Here is a 20,724-nt window from a genome sequence, read left to right as displayed (position 1 = left end):
GTTAAACAGCAGCAGGCGTGGTGAATATTGCTTTGGAGAATACATAACAGGACTTCCTTGATAAATTAAGCAGATATGCGACAGTTTAAAAGGCTTTACACAAAACTTGTTCAACATAACACAGGCAAGAAATAATATGATACACTGCAAATTACATGCTAGTGTGACTTTAAAGTCATAGTTGTGGCCTTTTTAACTTCCTGCAAAAAGTTTTTGACATTAAATTCCTGCAAAAAAGTCTTGAGAAAATGTTTTGTCATAATAGGAACCAGAACACCTGGTCTTCAAAACAGAAATAGACTCCAGAGATTCATTGGATATGGATGATCCGAATTCTGTTCTATTCTTCTTCACAAGGCTGAAACACGTTCACATTCTGCATTGTTATGGGGTATGGTGAGAATAGAGAGATTTACTTTAGAAATTTGGTTATAGAAATCCTTAATAACAATAAAAATCTTCGACTTTTTTGATACATATATTTGCAATTTAGCAAATTAATTAATTACACACAGTACATGTTTCGTTCTTTTTTAGAACATCTTCAGCTGTTCACATTGCTTAGGTGATTAAGTACATCATTATCAGGTACCTTGTTCTTCTTAAATAGTACATAAATATAAATTATAAATTAAAATGTATTAAAAACAATGTGTTGGTTAAATGGGTTAGTGAATGAGATGGAAATGGATTTACTTATAGATAGCCTATTATAACAAAATATTTCTATTCATTTGAACAGTGGTTAAAATGTTTCCAGCACTTTATCACTAAATTATTCTGCTTGTCTTCTGATAAAAAGGTTTTGAAAAAATGTATGACCTTCCTTTGTCACAGTTCTGAATATTGTTGAGTGTTCACATCATTTACTCCCTCCAAGGTGGCTGCTATTTGTTTTGAATTTACAAAATGTGTCTTGAATTGGGTTAGTTCTGGAACCTTGAAGCTGATTGCCGTTATGCTTTTAATAAAGGAGCTTCCCTATATTCTGAAATAAAATAAAATAAAGTAAAATGAGGGACTTGCTTTTTGATAAAAGACCATGTCTGTTCAAGGAAACTTAGTATATAAAAATGGTTTCATACCTTGCTTTTGTCAAAATCCACTCCTACTGTGACCTTGGAGGAGCTACGTTTGTAGCAGCCTTCCGTCTTGTGTAGTAATGATGTGTGTGTTCTAATGCTTGCTCCACCTTCGGGGAAGGCAAGCCTGTGAAGAGGGGGAGGAGGCGTGTCGCTTACAGTCATGGTTTCAGCTTTAGAAGGGGTGGGGTGTAGATATACGAGATGGCGGAAGTTTGTTTATTTTCTTTCTTTTATAGTCTGTGTTGTTTATTTTGCCTAACGTTTCAAGATTTGATAATATCCCTTCACATAAAGGGTTCCTGTTATCAGTTATATCATTCAGGTTATTGTCCTGATTACTTTGTTGATCTAAATAAATATATTTTCTAATGTATTTAGAAGAACTCCTTTGTTTATTTTATGTAATATTGTCAAATCCTGCTCTATAGTAGTTGTGAACTGATGACCGGTTGTACTCATATGTTGGCCCATCGTGGAAACTTTTTTTATGCCTTTCAGCATTGACATGTTCTAAGTATCTTACCGTAAAACTACGTCCAGTTTGTCCGACATAAGATTTTTCACATTGCTGACATTTTAATCTGTAAACCCCTGATTCTGAATGTTTGCTTTTCCCTAGGGAATTGACACTGTTCTATTTAAAAAAATTTTGCTTTGTATTATTGCTGGTTGAATATGCGATCTTATAGTTATGTTTTCTGAACAAATTTGTTACTGCATATAAATTAGGATTGTTGAAAGTAAATCTGGCGTATTTATCTTTCTTCTTTATTTCGAGTGTTAGATTAGTGTGAAACTTCTGTTTGAATTTTTTTATTATCTTGTTTACCATATTGAGTCCAAAGCCGTTATATTGGGCTTGTTTACGGATAAAGAGTAGTTCTTTTTCTCGTTCTGCGTGGGAGAGAGGTATATTAAATGCTCTATATATGTAACTGTAGTAAGCCGATCTTTTTTTGTGATTCCAGATGCAATGAGTAGTTCTTTATCTTCTTTTTCTTCCTCTACTGTAAACTTTGCTCTAGGATCTAATGAATTTAATTTATTGAGGATATTATTACTGTTGTTCACTCTGTGATCTATTACTGCAAAAGTGTCATCTACAAAGTGTATCCATAAATTAAGACCCTCTATTTGTCCTATTATTTTGGTGTGTTCAAGATGATCTAGATAAATGTTGGCTAAAATGCCAGAAGCGGGAGCTCCCATAGGGAGGCCTTCCTGTCTGTATATCTTCTTATTAAAAGTGAAATAATTGTGTTTCGTAACAAATTTAAGTATATTAATGAAATCTTCTATTCCTGGTAGGCTGAGTTGCGTAAGTTCTATCAGATTCTTCCCAATAATTTTTATTGTTTCTTCCACTGGAATATTTGTATACATGTCTTTGATATCAAAGGAACATGTTACATGATGTGGTGTTAATTTAAAATTAAGTACTTTACAGAAATCTATGGAACTTTTTATTGGTGTCTTATTGTAAAAAACGTAATGATTGGTTAGAAATGTATGTATGTATTGCGATGTTTTATAAGTAGGAATGCTACGGAAGTTTATAACTTGTCTTATGGGTATTTCTAACCAATCGTTACGTTTTTTTACAATAAGACACCAATAAAAAGTTCCATAGATTTCTGTAAAGTACTTAAGAATTTTAAATTAACACCACATCATGTAACATGTTCCTTTGATATCAAAGACATGTATACAAATATTCCAGTGCAAGAAACAATAAATATTATTGGAAAGAATCTAATAGAACACAAGCAACTCAGCCTACCAGAAATAGAAGATTTCATTAATATACTTAAATTCATTACGAAACACAATTATTTCACTTTTAATAAGAAGATATACAGACAGGAAGGCCTCCCTATGGGAGCTCCCGCTTCTGGCATTTTAGCCAACATTTATCTAGATCATCTTGAACACACCAAAATAATAGGACAAATAGAGGGTCTTAATTTATGGATACACTTTGTAGATGACACTTTTGCAGTAATAGATCAAAGAGTGAACAACAGTAATAATATCCTCAATAAATTAAATTCATTAGATCCTAGAGCAAAGTTTATAGTAGAGGAAGAAAAAGAAGTTTCCATAAATTTTTTAGACATAAATACAAGACGGGATAAGGAAGAGTTTACTTTCAAAATACATAGAAAACCCACTTTTACTCCTATTATGATAAAGAACTACTCATTGCATTCGGAATCACAAAAAAGATCGGCTTACTACAGTTACATATATAGAGCATTTAATATACCTCTCCCCCACGGAGAACAATAAAAAGAACTACCCTTTATCCGTAAACAAGTCCAATATAACAGCTTTGGACTCAATATGGTAAACAAGATAATCAAAAAATTCAAACAGAAATTTCACACTAATCTAACATCCGAAATAAAGAAGATAAATACGCCAGATTTACTTTCAACAATCCTAATTTATATGCAGTAACAAATTTGTTCAGAAAACATAGCTATAAGATCACGTATTCAACCAGCAATAATACAAAGCAAAAATTTTTTTAAATACAACAGTGTCAATTCCCTAGGGAAAAACAAACATTCAGAATCAGGGATTTACAGATTAAAATGTCAGCAATGTGAAAAATCTTATGTCAGACAAACTGGGCGTAGTTTTATGGTAAGATACTTAGAACATGTCCACGCTGAAAGGCATTAAAAAATTTCTGCGATGGGCCAACGTATGAGTACAACCGGTCATCAGTTCACAACTACTATAGTGCAAGATTTGACAATATTACGTAAAATAAACAAAGGAGTTCTTCTAAATACATTAGAAAATATATATATATTTATTTGGATCAACAAAGTAATCAGGACAATAACCTGAATGATATAATTGATAACAGGAGCCCTTTATACGAAGGGATATTTTCAAATCTTGAAACATTAGGCAGAATAAACACAGACTATAAAAGAAAGAAAATGAACAAACTTCCGCCATCTCGTATATCTACTCCCCCTACCCCTTCTAAAGCCGAAACCGTGACAGTAAGCGACACGCCTCCTCCCCTCTCCACAGCCTTGCCTTCCACGAAGGTGGAGCAAGCATTAGAACACACACATCATTACTACACAAGACGGAAAGCTGCTACAAACGTAGCTCCTCCAAGGTCACAGTAGAAGTGAATTTTGACAACAGCAAGGTATGAAACCATTTTTATATACTAAGTTTCCTTGAGCAGACACGGTCTTTTATGAAAAAGCAAGTCCCCCATTTTACTTTATTTTATTTCATTGCAGAATATAGGGAAGCTCCTTTATTAAAAGCATAACGGCAATCAGCTTCAAGGTTCCAGAACCAACCAAAATCAAGAGACATTTTGTAAATTCGAAACAAATAGCAGCCACCTTGGAGGGAGTAAATGATGTGAACGCTCAACAATCTTCAGAACTGTGACAAAGGAAAGTCATAAATTTTTTCAAAACCTTTTTATCAGAAGACAAGCAGAATATTTTAGTGATAAAGTGCTGGAAACATTTTAACAACTGTTCAAATGAATAGAAATAGTTTTTTATAATAGGCTATCTATACGTAAATCTATATCCATCTCATTCACTAACCCATTTAAAGAACACATTGTTTTTAATTCATTTTAATTTAATTTATATTTACATAGTATTTAAGAAGAACAAGGTACTTGATAATGATGTACTTAAAAAAATAAGCACTTAGTGAATCACCTAAGCAATGTGAACAGCTGAAGATGTTCTAAAAAAGAACGAAACATGTACTGTGTGTAATTAATTAATTTGCTAAACTGCAAATATATGTATCAAAACCATGGAAGATTTTATTGTTATTAAGACTTTGTAAATAGGATTTGATATGGAAAATGAAGCTGATTTCTTGCAATATAAGAAATCTTTCGGCTCCACGAATTCTTGATAGCTATGCCCAACTGGAATCACTTGCATCATCTTGATTTGCAGCCAAAGTGTCATCTACATGAATTGCTGTGAACTGCCTCTGAAGCTCATTCACCACCTCTTCTATAGTTTCATTCTCTTCCTTGCATAACATGATAGGAAAATTTTCCAAGAAAAAACGAATGGAAGAAAACTGTGCATCTTCAATTGTGTCTAACCTAGCAACTTGAGCAGGCTTTTAACACATCATCCTTGAGTGGAAACTTGTTGATGATGTAGTCACAGGCAGTACAAAAGTAGTTTCTTACCGATGGAAAGAAAAGGGGGTTATCTGTATCCTGGAGATCATTCACTATGTTCGAAGTCCGAATGCCAATAACTAATATATAAGTAATAATAATAACAACGTAAACGTTTCCACCTTTTCAATACTAAAATATATTCACAAAATTATAAATTACACGGTACTAGTTTCGACCCATCTAGGGGTCATCATAAGCCATATTGGAGCAAAGATTACTTTTGGCGAAATCCTAAGAAAATGTTATTTTAAAGAATAACAAGTGAAATGAGATGTTATTATGGTAATAGTTAATAATACAAGGAATATACATACTAAGAGGTTTTTAACAAAGAATAAAGTCTAAATGGGGTGTTGTAAAAATTATAATTATATTATTATATGGGTCGAAACTAGTATCGTGTAATTTATAATTTTGTGAATATATTTTAGTATTGAAAAGGTGGAAACGTTTACGTTGTTATTATTATTATTATTATTATTATTTATATATTATTCTCAGTTCAATACGGACCAAAAACATGAAATTCATAACCATTAATGCCAATAACTATCATCACTTCTTTGATTTTGAATCAAGTTGTACTCAACTTCAAGCAATGAGGAACTTTTTGACAATTTTGGGCTTAAACTTTGTGGACTGCTTTAACAAATCCATTAGAAGTTCTAATAAAAAGTGAACTTGTGAGGAAGAAATCTGGAGGGCAACACTGAATTTGACAAATAAGGAATAGTCGCATGAAGGAAATTGCAAAAGGCTTTGTTTAAGTTTGGGAACAGGGACATAAACAATTTTTCCTCACGTGTTGTAGCAGAAGTCTTACATTTTAGGATGGGCTTTTCACATTTGGAAGAATACGATATTCTTTTAGGGGCATGTGTATTAGCAGAATCAAGAATTATCTTCTTCTGATACTCTTTGGACCCACTTTGTTCAACGCTAGGTATTCTGAAAGATGTCAAGCTTGTGGAAATGTTTTGGGTACCGTACATAATATTACTTCCTCTTCGAAGAAAGAAGCGGATCTCACTGGTTCAGTAGTATATCCAAACATCTACCTAAAGATAACCACATAGTATATACATGCTTCAGAATTTCCTTTACTCTTTATTGTCCTAGTTCTGAAATTTCTGAAGGTGTTCCTTTCTTTCGACACTCTTCTCTATTTTACAAGTAACAACTCTCATTATTGTTCCGTATTGAAGATGACGTTAGGCATAGATATCAAGGATGATTTAATAAAAAACCACCTATTCAATACTTTCCACGTTTAATGTGGTTATTATCTACATGACTTTATGTAGACTTACATTTTAATATCACCCTTTCTCAAGACTTATGATAAAAAAGAAGATCCATTTAATTTTATTTTTGAACATTTTAAGTTAACCAGAATAGAACTGCTAAGTTAAAACACATTTAATTTAAATTTATATTTTCAATCTTGACCAACCTACAATCAACAATCAGTTCAAATCTCCACTTATTGTTGACGACACATCCTGTCAACAGACACGGTACGTCAAGAACATGATATGATATACGGGTCACATAAACCCCGATAAGTAATCCTCTTTACCAAAAAAAGATCCATTTTAGTTTTGGACATTTTTCATATTAGATAGATCAGGACCAAAAAATTTAACTGAATTAACTTATGTTACCCATCTTAAGAGTTCATTAATGTTTGTATATGTTGTATATAATGTATATATTGTATATAGTGTATTTATTGGTATGTTTATATTGGTTAAAAAGGTCCCAAACCTTGACCTAAAGGTTGTATACAGGCTGAAGATGCCCAAAACAATGGGTGAAACATGTACCTGACCTAAATAAGTCTACATAAAATCATGTAGATAATAACCACATTAAACGTGGAAAGTATTGAATAGGTGGTTTTTTATTAAATTATCCTTGATATCTATGCCTAACTCTTCTCTATGGAATAAAATATATCAACAAGGATCTCATTCACTTTAAGTGGAAATCTTCCAGCACCTTATTGGAAGTCTGTGTGTCCGAACGTCCGTTGCTATGTTAACCAGGATAAGCATATGCACGTTATACGTCCATAGACACAAAACATAAATATAATAACGTAATACTTTCGGCTCAATGTAAACCTTCAAAATACGAGTATCCCGATCTCCGTGTCTTCAGTTCTCGTCCTCCAAGGTCGGTACCGACACATGTTGATCCTCTCTGGAGTCCGTGTCCTTCTGGGATCCTTTAGAGAGATCCCACTCGCCGGTCCCTCCGCCTTCTGTTAGGGGTCGAGGTAATACCTTTAATTCTGACGTATGCACCTTCGTCGGCAGCATAGTTTTCAGAAGATACACACCATTTCCCAACTTTTTCTCCACCTCAAAAGGTCCGAGCCATTTTGGGGCCATCCCAGCATGGAACTTTTGAGGCTTGTTGCTGAGGGGATGGTTCCGACGAAGAACTAGTGTTACCGGTCTGAGCTCCGTTTCTTCCGGTGTATCGTTGTTCTCGGCTTCTCTCCTGGAACGCTCTTCTGCTTAGCTATGCACCTGTTGCATTCGCTGCTGGTTATGCACATACCATGTATCAAGACACTCCGGTTCCTCCTCTCGCCTATGGATGAAGTCCCAGTCGCCGGTTCTCTTAATTGGGCGTCCAAGAAAAAGTTCTGCGGGCGAGAAACCTGTGACATGATTAATCCGCTGTCTGATGGCCAAAAGGGACTCATGTTGGTGTTGGTCCCACTTGGTATGTTCTTTGTCAACCAAGTGAATTCAGAACATCTTCTTCAGCTCCTGATTTCTCCGTTCGGTTGGATTCGCTTGTGGGTGGTAGATCGGTGTCGTCCAGTGTTCGATTCCCCATTCTGACAAAGTTTGCAACCACTGTCTCGAAGTGAATTGACTACCATTGTCTGTGAGTATACACCGAGGATATCCATAACGACTGAAGACTTCTGTACTTAAGAGGTGTATGATACGTCCCGATGTAGCTTCGGGGATGGCGAATGCTTCCACCCATCTGGTGAATAGGTCAGTCACCATGATTATTCCCGTTTTTCCCCGAGATGTCCTAGGGTAGGGTCCCATAACGTCAATAGCGAGTACCTCCCAAGGTTGATGGGGTCGGCGTCCTCTCATGCTGGTACTCGCCTTCTGATTGCTCGCCTTAGTGCAAGCAAAGATATCACATGCTTGGACGTAGCTCTTAATTTCTTGACGCATGTGTATCCAGAAGAAACGTCGCCGAATCAAAGAATATGTTTCCTCTTGACCAGGATGCCCTGCTTCTGGATCATTATGATATTTATTCAAAATCCTCGTGGTTTGCGACTTCGGGATGACGATGACCGGGGAAGATCCAGGCAGATGTGAAATGTATTTGAGTATGCCGTCTTCGAGTCCGAAGTTCTTATAGCACATCTTAAACTGGACTGGGACAGATTGACGATTAGTGCTGCGTTTGCTGATCCAGGATTTCATTCGGTTACAGGACATGTCCTCAGCCTGCCATTTCCTTATTAATTCCAAATCGATCTCATTATTCCTTCAATGGATAGCAAGAAGCACATGATCGGTTTGAGGCCTCTCTCTCTCTAATAAATTCGTCGCTGATATCTGCCCGTCCTCAGGATTTCTTGATTGGCTATCCGCCGCTTGATTGGTCACCCCAGGAACGTGACAAATCTCGAAGTCAAAGTCGGCAAGGATCAAGGCCCATCACATGAGTTTGGACTTCGATCCAGATACTTGGTTCAACCACTGAAGAGTTATCCGTAAATAGCCTGAACTTCCTTCCCTCTAGGTAACCTCTAAACTTCCCGACAGCCCACACCACTGCTAATGCTTCCTTCTTGGCTGTACAATAGTTTCTCTCGGAAGCAGAAAGTTTCCTACTGGCATACTCAATTATATCCTTGCTTCCTCCTTCTTTCTCGTGGAACAGTACAGCCCCAAGACCGATGTCACTCGCATCCGTCTGTAAGCAGACTTCCCGGTTTGTATCCAGATAGGCTAGACTTGGAGCATCACAAATAGCTCTTTTTATCTCCTGGAAGGTTGTTTCTTCCCTCTGAGTCCATTTAAATAGTATGTTCTTGTTGAGGAGGTCGGTTAACGGAGCAGCTTTCGTCTCATAAAGTTGGAACATAGAAAAAATGATGAACTCTTCTCAGAAGAACTCTTAAGGTTTCACTTTACTTTTTCCTGCCTCCTGGCTCTTCAGAAATGTGTGCGCGTGTGTTTTGTATTCAGGAATCATTCAAGACGAATATTTTCGCACTACAAGATATGTGGTTAAGGTTATTTTTAATATGTATAACTTTCCCTGTTTTTTATCTCCTTGTAAGATGTGTATTGTTTAATTTTCCTGTTATGTATGTTTATCAGGAACTCAAGGGAGACTTCATTAGTTAGTCAGATCATAGAAAGAATGATGAACTCTTCTCAGAAGAACTCTCAAGGTTTCACCTTACTTTTTCCTGCCTGCTGGCTCTTTAGAAGTGTGTGCGCGTGCGTTTTGTATTCAGGAATCATTCAAGGCAAATATTTTCGCACTGCAAGTTGTGTGGTTAAGCTTATTTTTAATATGTATAACTTTGCTTTCTCAACGATGCATGTGTTTCCACATTCGTCCCTGTTTTTATCTCCTCGTAAGATGTGTATTAATTAATGTAACACCTTGTGTAAAAACTGGGTTATCTGAAGGAGTTATATCATGTTCAAAATCATGCTTTCACGTCTCTGCGCAATATTTAAAATTTTACCATTGTTCTTTATAGCTATTGTTGAGAGTGAAGGAGAATTTCCTGTTGTGTATGTTTATCAGGAACTCAAGGGAGACTTCATTAGTTAGTCGGAACATAGAAAAATGATGAACTCTTCTCAGAAGAACTCTTAAGGTTTCACTTTACTTTGTCCTGCCTGCTGGCTCCTCAGAAATGTGTGCGCGTGTGTTTTACATTCAGGAATCATTCAAGAAGAACACTTTCGCACTGCAAGATGTGTGGTTAAGGTTATTTTTAATTTGTATAACTTTTGTTTTCTCAACGATTCATTTGTTTCCTATATTCGTCCCTGTTTTTATCTCCTTGTAAGATGTGTATTGTTTAATGTAACGCCTTGTGTAACATAAATGCCTACATGCTTGCCTGTTTCCCATTTTGGCTGATGATGACGCAAACACAGCGTCGAAACTAGTTCCAAGTACAAATACATGTTATAAATAAAATATAACTTTTTGTATTGAAAAGGTGGACCGTTTTAAGTTTTTCCTATCATCATAAAGTGCGGCACAAAACTACTGTACCACCCGCAGAGGCCTAAAAGTTGACGTACCTGACATTTCGTTCGAGGTCTTTCTTGTTCCTGAATGGCCTATTCTTCTCAATTTGTCTCTCTAATCCCCTGTCCGTCACTACATGACCTAAGTACTCAACCGAGTTTGATGCGAATTGACACTTCTTGACTTGGCAAGTAAGTCCGTGGATCCTCAGTCTTTCTAATATTCTAGCTAGGTGTTCCAAATGGTCCGAAAATGTCTTGCTATATACGAGGATGTCATCCAAATAGACCTGACAGAATTCCCCTGTGTATCCTGATAAGACTTCGTCCATCAGATGCATAAAGGTGGCTGGAGCATTCTTAAGACCAAATGGCATGACTCTGAATTGATAAAGTCCTCTTGGGGTAGAAAAAATAGTCATCGGTCGAGATTCTTCTTCGACTTCGACTTGCCAGTAGCCAGAGTTCAAATCGAGGGTACTGAAGACTTTTGCCCCACTCACTTGCTTTATCAGGTGGCGTAGATCCGGCATGGGGTAAGCATCTGATATAGTCTTGTTATTAACTTGACGCAGATCTACACACAGTCAGTAATCCCCACTTTTTTTCTTAGGTAATACTATCGGAGAAGCCCATCCTGACACCGAAGGTTCAATCAAACCTTGGTTCTCCATTTCCTTGACCTTCCTTATTACAAATTTTCGCTTATCTGGGTTCAGTGGGTAGGGCCTTTGTTGACTGGTATATTATCCTTGCATGTTATTTTATGTTTTACCGTTGTAGTAAACCTGATTTTATCAGTGATGACCTCCGGGAACTTATTCAGTAACTTCTCAAGATCTTCCTTCTCCTCCACCCTCAACGGTCCTGTTTTCAGTTCCGCCCATACCTTGGGTTCTACTGTTTGTGACTCGAGAGCTTTATTTTCAACCCATGCCAGTCTACATCTTTTCCTATTACCAAGGAATATTTCATTAGCTGTGTAATCTGTCACTACCCCATATTTAGTTAAGAAGTCATGTCCTAAGATTATGTCAGGTATCAAATCCTTGATAACCTTCACTGGTATGTCTATGACTTCAGGGGAGCATTTGACTCGAAGGAAAGTACAACCATCAATCTGATAATGTGTGTGGCGAACTGCCCCTCTGACTGTTTCCACCTTATCAGGATGGATAGGTTCTAAAAATTTAGCCACATTAATGCTCACAAACGAGTGTGAAGCTTGAGTGTCAAGGATAGCAATTACCGGCTTATCATCAATCGTCAAATTAATAGCCGGGTGGGGTGAACTCGGCTCATCACTACAAATTTGACCAATATATTTACCTTCCAGCCAGGTGTCATGTATCTGGGGCTGCTTCATTCCGGAACCGTCCTTCCCCAGCTCAAACGGTCCCAAGCTAGTTTTCGGGACATTGTCCCTTAAAATGCCCGATCTGCCCGCAACGGTAACATTTCTTGGGTACCTCCGCTGTTGAGATTTTCGTTCTCGAGGAATGGTAACTGGTTTCCTCGTCCAGTTTTGCTACGATGTGACGGAGCTCTTCAAAAGTTTTTGGTTGTGCCACTTTAACAAGTGATCGTAGCTTATCATGTAGCAGCTCGATTATATAAGAAACGCTCGTATCAATATTTTCTTTTTCATGGACTCATTTAAATAGTTGGAGTTTTTGAATTATGAAAGCTCCTGCTCTCATCCCACTGGGTTGCATTTCAGTAAGGAACTTCTTTTGGAGCGATGCTTGGACAGACTCTGAGTCAAATCTCTGGACGAATTCCTTCTTAAATTCCTCCCAGTCGAGGCTGAGCCCTTTTATATTCTGCCACCAAGTCCCTGCTGATGCTTTTAGTTGTTGACTGACAATTTGTAAGTATATCTCCGTAGGTATATTTGTCCTACCTAGTAGAAATTCTGATGTCTTTAGGAATACTTTAGGACACTCTTCCAATCTCCCATGAAATTCTGGTAGGCTATCTCTGATTACTCTGGGATCAACCGGTATCCCAAGGGAAAGGTCCTTACCTCTGTTAGGTTGACCACTGCCTACGGAAATGTTTTCTTCCAGGGTTGAAATTTTTCTCTTAACCTCAGATTCAAACTTCGTAAGTTTCTGGCCTACTTCGGTTTTAAACTGGTTGGATTCCCGCTCGATTTCCCCAATCTTTTCTTCGACTTTGTTTTCCAAGGTATGCATATCATTTACTACGTTGTCTACATCTAATTCTACGTTGTTGATTTTATCATTAATTTTTGTAATATCCTCCTTCAGATCTCTTACCAAGGAATCGATTCGGCCTTTTATCTCCTGAGCCTGGGCCTCGATTTTCCCTTCGAGTTTTTCAGATTGTGTCCCAATCAAAGTAGTTAGTTGCGTAAGCATCCGGTCATTGGCTTCCTTCTCGAGACGACTTCAAAATCAAAACTACCTGGGTCTTCTTCATTTTCTATCAGATCCTGGCAGAGTCTCTCTTGTAGTTCCGACTTGCTCCCAGCCATCGGTAACCCTCAGGATATCAGTGCCTTTCGTAAAATCACAACGGTCATTTGATCAATTTTCATCGTTAAGTTTCCGAAATCCTGTCACGGTCGCCAATTTATCGTTCTCTATATGCGATTTTCTATTTTACGCAATACAAATATCACACGAGAACACTTTTATGTATTTCTAAAACAACTTTATTATCACTAGGAAACTTATCCTAGTCTCGTCAATCTCTCTTTTTAAACACCACAGTGCTAACTTTATTTCTTTCCTGCCAGAAGAAGAAAACAATCCCTCGAGAGCAAACAATCACTCTCTAAAACAATCTACATAGAATATATACATGTTTCACATCAGAGACCTAATGGTGCTGTTCCTTGACGCCATATTGGAAGTCTGTGTGTCCGAACGTCCGTTGCTATGTTAACCAGGATAAGCATATGCACGTTATACGTCCATGGACACGAAACATAAATATAATAACGTAATACTTTCGGCTCAATGTAAACCTTCAAAATACAAGTATTGAAGGTTTTATCATAATTAGGATACCTGTCCTACGACAACCTTTTTCAGCTGATAGATTAATCAGATGGCAAATGCAACCTATGATGGCAATACCTGGTTGAACTTCCTTCAGAACTGCTGAAACTCCATCTTTTGTGTCCTATCATAACAGAGCATTGTCGAAGCAGAAATACCACACAGTTTTCAATTGTTATGTTATAAGGATTCAGCTGTGATAACATCAAGTTACTCATGTTTCACCCAGCTGAGTCCCCATCTAATGCTGTTATGGATAGCACAGTGCTCACTACTTTTTCCCGTGGAATATCATACCATGTAACAACATTAGGATACAACTTGGCATTCGTATCATTGGTTCCACTCATTGTCAAAGAAAATGGTCCATTCTGAAGGCACTTAACTTCAGATGATGCATTTTTTGCCATTTTATTTACAATGCATGTCGTTTTCGTGCGACCACAGCTATATTTCTTTGCAACTTCTGATGTGGGAAACATTATCTTAAATAAAGCACCAGCATGATCAGCTGCTCTTAAGGGCACATTGTGTTCCACCAAAAAGGAAATAAACAGACACTCGACCCCAATTACGTCACTGTTAACAGTTCCAGACTTGGCAAAACAGGTGCTGATTTTCTTATCATCTTCCTTTGATTTAACATAACTTACGTATTTGCCACACTTCACATGATTAACACCGTTATAATACTAGAAGTAGAAAGCTCAGTCAAGCTAGCGTTGCTGGAACAGCCCGACGTACTTAACACGCACCGTACAAGGAAAAAACTTGAACATTTCTTCCAACAAATGTTTCAACAGGGTTAATTACACCCACTTGACCATCTTTTGAATCCAATTGATTACCACACCAACATAATTACTGACATCAGCTAGCTCTGACACAACATTTTATCATTAGCAACGTCTCCACAAGAAGTCCCATTTTCTTTTCTACGACTTTCAGATATATCAACCGTACATATTTTAACATATCTGACACGTTCACACTTCTGTTTTAAATAACTGACAGTGATTTTACTATCTTGAATCATGCTATGGGAATGGAACAAACATCCCCCTTGGATGATTGTGCTTACACTCAAGGCCGTCACAGTCTTAATGATGTATAAGAAGAGGATCCATTTTGGTTTTAAACGCTCAAATATTCATGATTAACCACATTTTAATCTTCAAAAACTGTTAATTCACAGTATTTTAACATACTTTCTGTGCAACATAGTTATTTTAGACGTTATAGTAGGGGCCTATAATATTTTATGAAATCATCATCCAACACTTTACTCTATAGTTTATAAGATTGGAAAGATTCCATATCCATCAATTTTTAAGATTGATATAGGCTGATGATGCCCGTAAAAAAAAAGGTGAAACATGTACCTATGACTTTTATGTATTATGTATAAATTTTAACCACATGAAATAGTGGATTATATTGTATTGTATTGAACAGGTGGATCTATAAATATTATAATAATATTTGAGATAATAGACTGAAATATCGAAAGGGACCTGGATCACTGAACGTCACATAAAATTATAACAATTATAAGAAACACACAAGGCATTTCATTAAAACATGTCACACAGTCTTAAACCATTCTATGAACACGACGCCAACCTCGCGAACAAAAAATAAGCATATTGTAAAAAACACACACACACACACGTGGAATGAATGTATTTAGTATAAGGAATATAGGAAACTGTGAAACACGAAGTTATAACACAAAAACTCAAACACTCCATTAAAATATGTCATAACCTTAAAAGGCCAAAACATTCAAGGAACACAAACTTCGTGAACAAAGAACAACACTCGTATGGTCAAACAATATGGGTTAAAACACAAGTCAACGGAGCGGAACAAAGAAATAGCGGAGCAGAGCCTGACGATACCTGTGATTCACATGGAAAAAAGAACTGTTATCCTGGCTTTAAATTCAATTCCAATGATGGCACAAACATCACACGGTTAAAAGTGCCAATCATATCAAAGAATGAGATATCAACTATCGTGAACTTGCCTTCGATCCACGCAAACAATTGACTGTACGGAAGTGAGGTGATTATCGAAAGTTAACCTTTCAATTTTTTATCTGCAAAGTCTAAAATGACACCGTCCATCCGTAAAACCGTAAAATGCTGAAATTTCCGTAAATTTTACGGATAAACCGTAAAAAGTTGACAGGTATGAACTATACTTTACATGGGGAAAATAATAATATGATTATCTTCAACATATTTTTGCAATTTATTTACTGCCATAAAATAATTTGCAGAGGTTATGTTATGTTGTATTTACTATCATCCTCACGATCCATACTGATGTGACATATAATTTTAAAAAATAAATTAAGGATTCTACCTAATCGATGAATATGTCCTTACTTCTTGTAATTATTGCTCCTAAACATGATGATGACTAGTCACTAGACGAAACACGTACTCAGTTTTTAGTTTGCCTAAGGCAAATAAATTGTATCGATTAGGTGGAATCATTGATTTATTGCTCTCAATTATATTATTGTATAATAATAATAATAATAATAATAATAATAATAATAATAATAGTACCGGGCGGTACACCTAATCACCATGCACTTAAATGAAGTGCCTGAAGGAACGCTATCTATCATACAAAACTTGAAACAGCTAGTGCTTGAAGTTGGGATATTGATCAGAAGATGTCACTTCTAAATGACAGAGTTATACGTAATTTAAAAGTTGCCTAAACTGACTCGATTTCTTTGTTTTGTTTTGTTTTGTTTTGTTTTGTTTTGTTTTGGTGTATCACTGGTTGCAACAACAACTCTCAAGAAATTTGGGTTTTTCTCCATAGATGTCTCTATGAAAGAACTGATGTCATGCACACTGGTGCAAAGTCGAATAACTAGAGATTTAAAGAAGTTTTGTGTTTATAGGTCTTCTCAATTGAAATGTCTTTCATTATTTTTTGATACTTTAAGGTTTGCAAAACTTCCTTCTCATCCCGCCAGCTTTGAGTCTGGCCAATGGCAAATTTTCTGTATTTATTTTTCAGCCAATCAAACGTTTCTTGTACCTATTTTATCTGCCAATAAAAATGAGAGGGTGTGTCCGGATTTAGTCCAGAGCCTTCTCAAAACTTCCCCTTGGGTATAAAAGCTGCGGCTCTTTCAAGTTAACTTGTCTCATAGATCGTTGAATTTCTGAGTGTGTGTGTTAAGAGAGGAGGCAGGGTTCCTCATTCTTCGGCAGGCAGAACATCAGCCCAGGTAATGTCCACCAGTTTTCTATCTCTGTAGCTATCTCTGCAAACTGACCAGAGGGGAAGGTTCTAATCTTTAATTATGTAACCGTGAATTTTCTAAAAATGTAAATTTTCTTCTTTCTCATGTAAAACTTCACGTAAGTCCTAGAGACTTAAACTATAAATCTGTGATAGAGAGTGCGTTACCGTCTCGAATTCCCCTTCAATTTATCTTGAGTTGACTACGATTTTGTAACTGTTTTTCTGCTGTAAATCATAAATTAACTTGTCATTTTAGGCACCTCAGTAGTTTGGGATTAGCCTCTGTATCGTCGGGCCGCAAGCCCACGTAGGGTTTTTAATTTGGTTTTTTCAAGAAGCGCAAGTGTACGCCTCCATACATTTTTGAGTTTGGGTAAGTAATTTAACCTGTTCCTTTCTCATGAAGGCCCAGTAGAATGGGTACTAGATACCCCTGCGTAAACTAAGGGGCATTGTGAATTATAGGTTGTGCCTAGAGAGCCCACAAATTGTAAAGTATTGTTCAAAGTTGCCTTGAGTAGACCGTAAGGATTTGGGAGCACAGCCTCCTTGGTAAAATTTGTACAACACGTAAGCTCTTTTCTGATATTTGTGTAATATTGAGTGGTGCCTTTGGAAGGCCATAAATTGTAACTGTTGGAGCAAAGTGCTCTTGAAAATTGTGTTTCAGGAGATATCTCTCCTTACATAACTAACTAAACGCAACATTAGCGACGTTGAAAACTTGTAAATTAGGAGCTTGAAGCTCAAATCTTGTAAATTACCAATCCTTGGTTTTCTATTTTTGTACCTGACTACCTGTACCTGAAATATTATTTGTTAACATTTAATTACCGAAAAGAAATATAACCTTTATTTTAAAATTTTAAATTAATCTCTGATACCGTAGATAGATCCATTCCCACCAGCACCTTCTTTCACCTCTGCATTCCACAGATAACCCTGGAATAATAATAATAATAATAATAATAATAATAATAATAATAATAATAATAATAATAATAATCAATCGAACATTGCTGATATTGTTTACTTATAGATTACCATATGGTAATAAACACAGAAGTTACCATCTTCCTTGAGATATTTCTCTTGAAACCCCTCGTACGGTGCTGTTTCATTCATTTTACTATGGTACCCTACGGAATCCAGTACATATAGGCCTCATTCTCAGCAAGTTTACCCCCCCTCACACACACACACGCACACGCACGCACGCACACACGCACACACACACACACAGAAAACACCCCTCGGCCATGAAGACGAAGCCATTTTTGCTGTTACGATTTCTAGCAAAAACCTGGCAATTCTTTGATTGATTAGAACATGTTCTGATTCACTTTAAAGGCTTTTGAAGACTTCTGAAGACTTCCCACGTACTGCAAGTGATTTGACAAGTACAATTATGAGTACTGAAAATTCTTGTAAAGTCTTGTGGAGCCTTGAATTAAAACAAAAAAATTGATTGTGTACAACAGGCTTTAGAAACATACAAAAGTCAAACCATGCAAAGGAAAGAAAAAGTGGGGATAACAGAATGAATGCATAGATATTTAAATTCTCATTGTGGCCATATATCATACTAAGATAAAATTTCTTCTTGTTAGTGCCACATAGACAGGTGGCATATTCATTCTGACTGCACTATCATCAGGCAGCAAAATGAAACTCACTGGATGGTTTTTATGGCTAAATTAATTTTGTTCAGTCAATGCTGAAATCACCTTTAGGGGTCTTAAATACAACAACTATGACATGAGGTCACAAAAACTTTGCTTGCTCTTCAAAAATTAACTTCCAAGAATAAGAAACCACACAAATAGAAACAGAGACCTATTACAGTCACATTACCCAAATAATACACACATTCAAAAATAAAATGATATCCATATCAGTGTTCTCCCCAAAAATCTTCATCAGCCGGGTGACAGGAATGAGTAGCTGGGCGGAGAATACAACGTAAAAAAATTAATATGACAAAATTTTATTTTATTCCCCCCAAAGTATTAACAATATTATCAGACAGGAAAATTTTACTATTTTAGTGTTATCATTCATGAAAAAGACACAACAGAGTATTTTGAACTTCTAGTGTTTTGCTGCTCATTCATAATCATGGAATACTGGGGTTTACCACATGGTTGCTGTGCAGTGCCATGTGGGTTTGCGATGTCATGCGGAATAAAGTGCTGACAGGCGATTCCACAATCATCCAGACACCGCTCGCATACAACACTTCATGATAGTCATGCTAAACATTTAAACTCTGATGTAATTAATACAATTATTCCGACAATAATGAAGGTTTATCATTCACATAAACAGTTTTACAATGTTTACAATGTGGAGCACCCAATGACTTGAATATATAAATTAATATTATGAAAGTAACACATATCTAGGTTATGTTAACCATGCGGTTTCTAAAAACGGCATGACAGTGCGCCCATTAAAAAGGCCCTAGAGGAACACTGCACATAAATGTTAAAGGAGTAAATTACATTAGATGAGAGCACTTACCTGATACGACAGTCATAACGGGCTGCTGATCAGAGCTTGCTTGGTAGTAATAATGACCAGACTGATCCACAAAGTAAGTGCCTTCCTCGGTACCATCTTCAGTTACAACCTGCTGCACTTCTGTCAGAAAGGGTATTGTCATTAATTCATGAAAATAAAATATACACTTAAATATTCTAACTTAAATAGAATACACAAGAGAAAAACATCCTCATGTAAGAATTTTCATAATTTGATTTTAATATAAATCCATATATTGTGGTAAGTCCAAGTATATAATAATTTTGCAACAATAAAAGCTGTATATATACTATGGGACAGGGCAATGGAAGACTACAAAGTCAGCACAGCAGTGATAATGTGGGTGTGGTTGTCAGCAAGTAAAACAATAATCGCAGCAAACTGTTGAGAAGAAGCTGGAAGCTGAATAATAATGTGGAAGGTGCCAAGATTGATATCTGGAAGTGAAAACTGCAAGAATCTTCCAATGGCCCATATAAAGAGCAGAGTCAGTCTTGAGTCAACTGTGAGCTAAAGTTACAAGACAGTCATGAGTCAATGCGTCTGTGAGGGGTAGGACAATCTTCATTATGCTAAGTAAGCTGCTCTACAAATAAATCTGCATTGGGAAAGGCCATGTAAGGGAGCAGGAGTTCAATGTACCAGAAGGCTGTGTGTTCAATTACATCCGTGAGTACAAATTGTGTCAAGTGAAAATTTCAAACACAAGTGAACTTGCAAATAACTGAAAAATATTCATCATCATCATCATTGGCACGACAGACCTTTGTGGGCCTTGGCGTTCTGAAGAAGTTTTCCCCATTCTTTCCTGTTAAGTGCAGAGCTCCTCCAATTCTTGATTCCAATTAGCTTTACATCCTCTCTCACACCTTCTTCCCACCTTAACTTTGGTCTGGCAACTTCCCCGATTTCTTCTGGCACTGCATTAAATATCTTCTTGATCATTCTATCATTAGCACGCAGTACATGCCCTGCCCACTCCAACCTTCTGATCTTTATACAGTTAACAATGTTTGGTTTGTTATATATAAGTTACACAATTCATGATTATATCTTCTTGTCCAGACACCATTTTCTTCCACTGGCCCAAAAATTAGCCTCAAAATCCTTCTTTCAAATATACCAAGCTGTCTTCCATCAGATTTTGAGTGTCCAGGTCTCAGCACCATATATTAATACAGGCTTTACTAAAACTTTATACATCAAGACTTTAGTTTTCCTGAACAACAGCTTAGAGTTCAAATGTTTTCTGAGGCCATGATAAGCACTTGTTAGCAGACAGTATACTTTTTGGATTACAGAGCTAACAGTGTTCTTGG

At 36.6% G+C, this 20,724-nt stretch overlaps 1 protein-coding gene across 8 annotated transcripts in view; it reads right to left on the bottom strand.

Moving 5' to 3' along the window:
• Positions 1-20,724, bottom strand: part of LOC136873912 (transcriptional repressor CTCF) — a 393,845-nt gene that overhangs the window by 299,678 nt on the left and 73,443 nt on the right. For 6 of the 8 annotated variants that reach the window (XM_067147244.2, XM_067147245.2, XM_067147243.2 and 3 more), the window contains one exon: positions 19,385-19,504. In XM_067147244.2, the coding sequence (XP_067003345.1) occupies positions 19,385-19,504 (120 nt within the window). The remainder of the gene's footprint in view (positions 1-19,384; positions 19,505-20,724) is intronic. The other 2 variants (XM_067147249.2, XM_067147246.2) reach the window with 1 other exon arrangement.

This window comes from Anabrus simplex, chromosome 5 (assembly GCF_040414725.1).
Source record: "Anabrus simplex isolate iqAnaSimp1 chromosome 5, ASM4041472v1, whole genome shotgun sequence".
NCBI classification, from domain to species: Eukaryota; Metazoa; Arthropoda; class Insecta; order Orthoptera; family Tettigoniidae; genus Anabrus; species Anabrus simplex.
The sequence above is the reverse complement of the archived record's forward strand: the minus strand, read 5'-3'. Positions and strand labels throughout refer to the sequence as shown.